This window comes from Colobus angolensis, unplaced genomic scaffold (genome assembly GCF_000951035.1).
Source record: "Colobus angolensis palliatus isolate OR3802 unplaced genomic scaffold, Cang.pa_1.0 Scaffold63, whole genome shotgun sequence".
Taxonomy (NCBI): Eukaryota; Metazoa; Chordata; class Mammalia; order Primates; family Cercopithecidae; genus Colobus; species Colobus angolensis.
The window spans coordinates 8,062,033-8,067,135 of record NW_012119932.1 but is presented as its reverse complement, the minus strand read 5'-3'; the positions used below and the strand labels follow the sequence as shown (position 1 = coordinate 8,067,135).

The 5,103-nt window shown below is 39.7% G+C and overlaps 1 protein-coding gene across 1 annotated transcript in view; it reads left to right on the top strand.

The window, feature by feature from the left end:
• Positions 1 to 5,103, top strand: part of ARL5B (ADP-ribosylation factor-like 5B) — a 29,357-nt gene that overhangs the window by 9,310 nt on the left and 14,944 nt on the right. The window contains exon 2 of the mRNA XM_011963868.1: positions 4,003 to 4,063. Within this exon, the coding sequence (XP_011819258.1) occupies positions 4,003 to 4,063 (61 nt within the window). The remainder of the gene's footprint in view (positions 1 to 4,002; positions 4,064 to 5,103) is intronic.

Sequence of the window (5,103 nt, the reverse complement as noted above, 5' to 3'; positions counted from 1 at the left end):
TGCCTCAGCCTCCCGAGTAGCTGGGACTACAGGCACCTACCACCACGCCTGGCTAATTTTTTGTATTTTTAGTGGAGATGGGGTTTCACCGTGTTAGCAAGGATGGTCTCGATCTCCTGACCTCATGATCTGCCCGCCTCGGCCTCCCAAAGTACTGAGATTACAGGCGTGAGCCACCGCGCCTGGCCAAGACCTTTTAAAAATTGGAGTTGGGCCGGGTGTGGTGGCTCAGGCCTGTAATCCCAGCACTTTGGGAGGCCAAGGTGGGCGGATCATAAGGTCAGGAGATCGAGACCATCCTGCCTAACACAGGTAAAACCCCATCTCTACTAAAAATATAAAAAATTAGCTGGGTGTTGTGGGGTGCACTTGTAGTCCCAGCTACTCGGGAGGCTGAGGCAGGAGAATTACTTGAATCCGGGAGGCAGAGTTTGCAGTGAGCCGAGGTAGCACCACTACACTCCAGACTGGGTGACAAAATGAGACTGTCTCAAAAAAAAAAAAAAATGGAGTTGGAAACGAGGAGGTAGAAAAGGATGTAATATGTAGAATTTTTGGTGAACAAAGTTGCCTTTTTAAATAAAAAACATGTATTGTTCTAGATTTATATTATATTAGCATATGTGTATGTGTGTATATATTCCAATGCAATATGTAAGTAGTAAACGAAGATGGCATATCATAGATACTCAGAACTTGTGGTAGCACTTAATTATTTTATTGGGTATGCAGAAGATGTTGATAAGCAAATAGTATAGTTAAAGGGTAGCTTACATGTTTATACAGTAAAATAATGTTCTGAAACTAGAATAAGTTAGAAAGTAAGAGAAGGGCCAGATGCAGTGGCACACTCCTGTAATCCCAGCACATTGTTAGGCCGAGGTGGGCAGATTGCTTGAGGCCAGGAGTTCAAGACCAGCGTGGCCAACATGGCAAAACCCCATCTCTACTAAAAACAGAAAAATTAGCTAGGCATGGTGGCATGTGCTTGTAGTCCCAGCTACTCTAGAGGCTGAGGCATGAGAATAGCTTGAACCTGGGAGGCAGAGGTGGCAGTGAGCTGACATAGCACCACTGCACTCCCGCCTGGGTGACAAAGTCTCGCTGGCTCTCAAAAAAAAAAAAAAAAAGTAACGGACAAACGACATTATAGCATATGATTAATTTAAACATCAGATTTGTTAGTAGTTTAAAGCTCACAGTTAACTCCAGCTGTGAAAAGGACAGTTCTCATTAATGAATAGGTCAAAGTTGATTCTAGTGAATCCATGTGTACTTAAAGTGTTTCAAAAGGGTAGTTCTTGAAATGACTGAAACTCTAGAGGACTTAGCATGGGTCCAGAAAGAGATAATCCATTACTGATGCCATTTGCATGAAATGTTCTTTTAATAAGTGATCTCTACAAGAATATCAAAATTACTACAAAGAAAACTGTCACTTTGCTTTCTGAAAATTCTTCATGTGGAAGAGTCCCCCAAAAACTGCAGTATGTCCATTACATTATAAGAAGTTACAGGTATTAAGTAACTCCTGACACTTTCCTCTCATTAACTCACAGTTGCATCCGCATATTCTGTTGATTCCTCCTTTGCCACGTGACTTTTTTTCCATTTATTCCCTTGTAAGCCCAACTCAGTTTATATTCAGATTAGTTGTCTGTTCTCTTAATTTTATTTATTTTTATTTTTTATTTATTTATTTTTTTGAGACAGAGTCTCACTCTGTCACCCAGGCTGGAGAGCAGTGGCTCCATCTCAGCTCACTGTAACCTCCACCTCCCAGGTTCGAAGGATTCCCCTGCCTCAGCCTCCCGAGTAGCTGGGACTACAGGTACATACCACCATACCTGGCTAATTTTTGTATTTTTAATAGAGACAGAGTTTTACCATGTTGGCCTGGTTGATCTTGAACTGTCCTCAAGTGATCCCCCCACCTTGGCCTCACAAAGTGCTGGGATTACAGGCATGAGCCACCGTGCCCAACCTGGCTAACTTTTCTTTTTTTTTAAGAGATGGGGGTCTTACTGTATTGCCCAGTTTGGTCTCAAACTCCTAGATTCAACTGATCACTTCTCCTTGGCCTCCCAAAGTGTTGGAATTACAGGTGTGAGCCATTGCGCCTGGCCTAAACATTCTGATTTACTATAACTGATAGTAACAGTAGTGTCTTAACCTAAAATTACTTCACATTGGGACCTACCTTTCAAAATGATCCATTATTGGTGAGTTTTACCGTCACGGGCCTTCAGTATTGTGTGAAGCATCACAATGCAAAATGTGAAGCAAGGAGCAGGATTGTTTGAAAATGACCTGGGTATTCACTTGAGTTGCTTCAACAAGGAGCCATCTGGTACTATCCCTCCATTCCTTTCTCCTAATGGAATTATCTGCCTTCAAGTTTTGCTTATCTTTAAACTAGTGGCTTCCTTCTCACCACTGCAGGCATGTTGTTTTCTCTAGATGCTTGGTAGGTGGAGCTTCTAGCTGTCACCAAACTGTAGAATGCTCAGTGCCAGGCAGTCCGTTTGTTCCTTCACTGATGCAAGTTCTTGTACTTTAAGGGATAACAAACAGGGTAATACTTAAAAGATTGGCTTCATTAGAAATTAAAGGATATGTAGCCAGGCATGGTGGCGTGCACCTGTGGTCCCAGCTACTCAGGATGTTCAGGTAGGCGGATCACTTGAGCCTGGGAGGTCGAGGCTGCAGTGAGTCTTGATCATGCCACTGCACTCCAACCTGGGCAACAAAGCAAGACCCTGTCTCAAATAAATAAATAAGGAGAATTATAGTGGGTTATACTAAGCAGGCAAGTTTTGTTTTGTTTTACAAAGCAGCTTCTACCATAGTGAAAATAGCCCTTCTAGAGGACCATGTCTGTTTATCCTGCACTGTTATAGGCTGTACCTAGAGTGTCTAGGTCATTAGAAGACCTGCATGTCTCAAGAACTTATCTTTTCTTGGTCCCTCTTTTTTTGGCTGATAAAGTTTTACAACTTCAGGAATATGAGCTGATAGTTGATTGTATGACCAGAATGTTGACATTCACCAGAGGTCATCAAGAAGAGTGGGGTTCTGGTATGAGATGTGCCCAGTCGTTGCCTATAAATCAACTGTGTTGTGATTCTGTGGCAACTTCCCTACTTACCCTGTTGATGTTAACTTGTAACTTTTAAAGCATTCTTCTGCCTTGGAGAAGGGGATCTTTAGTATACTTGGCATAAGTTAAAATCTAGGAAAGATGGTATCTGGGGTGTTTCCTGTATTCAAATGACATTGCAGAATATGTACCGCTTAACAGAATAATTAGATGAACTTTAGCAACTACTTATTAAAAGAGGTGAATATGTAGTGCATGGCACCCAAAGAAGGAAAGAAATGAAGAGATTTTCGTTGTACAAAGAGCAGAAACAGAATCTGCTTGAAAGAACGTAGAAGCCGATTGAAAAATTGTTAAACAATAAGCAATTGCATAAAAACTTGAGAGTGTACGTTTGTCTTTGTGACAGATGAAACATTTCCATTTTAACCTCACATGGGATTTTTAAGTGAGAGTAAGAAACAGATCCTGGTATCCATAGGTGGGAAAACTTACAGATATGAAAACATTTTGATAAAAAGCTAACTTGATTGGTACAGAGCTAAAAAGGTCTTTAGAACAGGCTTTTTAGAAAACTTACATTTTAGGTTATAATTTTTACCTAGATTGATATTCGGATCTCCTCTCCCCTAGGCGCAATATAAGTGACCAACTTTGCTGGTGTTTCCTGCTTACCCATCTCCCACATTCTTTTACAAGAGAACTAGACAGAGAATCAATGATAATTGATTGTGTTACTTAACCTGGGTAGCCTTAACATCATAACATTTCTTTCTGTATTTTAACAGTCTAGTAATAGATACTCAGTGAATGATTCTTCTTAATGAGCTAACTAATAATCATTGTTGAAAGCATGTAATTGCAGTAATGTTAAATGTTTATGGTTTGCTTTCTTTTTGTAGAACACAAAGTAATTATAGTGGGACTGGATAATGCAGGGAAAACCACCATTCTTTACCAGTTGTAAGTATGGGTGTTTATTAAACAGTTTTCACTAGTTATTGAAACTAATGTGTTTATAATTAATAAGAGATGCATTATAATAATGATGGAAAAACTTAAATATGTTTTTTTTTAATTTTTTTAAAATTATTATTATACCTTAAGTTCTAGGGTACATGTGCACAACGTGCAGATTTGTTACATATGTATACATGTGCCATGTTGGTGTGCTGTACCCATAAACTCATCTGGTTTTTGTTTTTAATTTTACCAAACACAATCTATAGAAAAGTGAGTGAAATAAATATTTGCTAAACCCTTCACAAACACAGCTTTCTGGCCTTGAAAGAAAGAAATTAATGTTAAACTAAAATAAATAAAGCGCATATTAAAGTGCTGGGATGAGGTGATAAAGTGGATTTCACTTAGTTCTACCCACACTTGGGTTTATGTAAATAAATTGATAGCTCTAGAAAGCCATTGCTACCCTCCTGACTAATAGCTTTGGAATTTTTTAACATAGCCAGACTTGTCAAGTCAAAAGAAATGTGATCACTGCTGAAAATATTGCTGTAGTAGCTTGCAAGAGGAAGAGTCTTGAGACTTTCAGAGAAATCTATTAATACCTTAGGACATTTTCACAGCTCATCATTCCGCTTGTCAGAGTACCTTCCATTATCCTTTCAGTGCCAATGAAATGATCCTTATTAAGGAATAGAAATGGATCTACCAATCACTTTAACAAAATAGTTCTACAATTCTTTGCACCATTGTGTACCCCTTCCCACTCATCTTGCATTAGAAGACAGCCCTTTAGCTGAAGAAGCTGAAGACGTACTTCAGCTTGCCAGAAGTACTTCATTAGCCAGCGATTAACACATTTTTCAACTACTTTTCTAAAAAGCTACTGACTTAAAGTTTGTTGTTACAGAGTTGCGTAACTACTTATTTCTCTTGAAAACATTTTCATGGCCGGGCGCGGTGGCTCAAGCCTGTAATCCCAGCACTTTGGGAGGCTGAGACGGGCGGATCACGAGGTCAGGAGATCGAGACCATCCTGG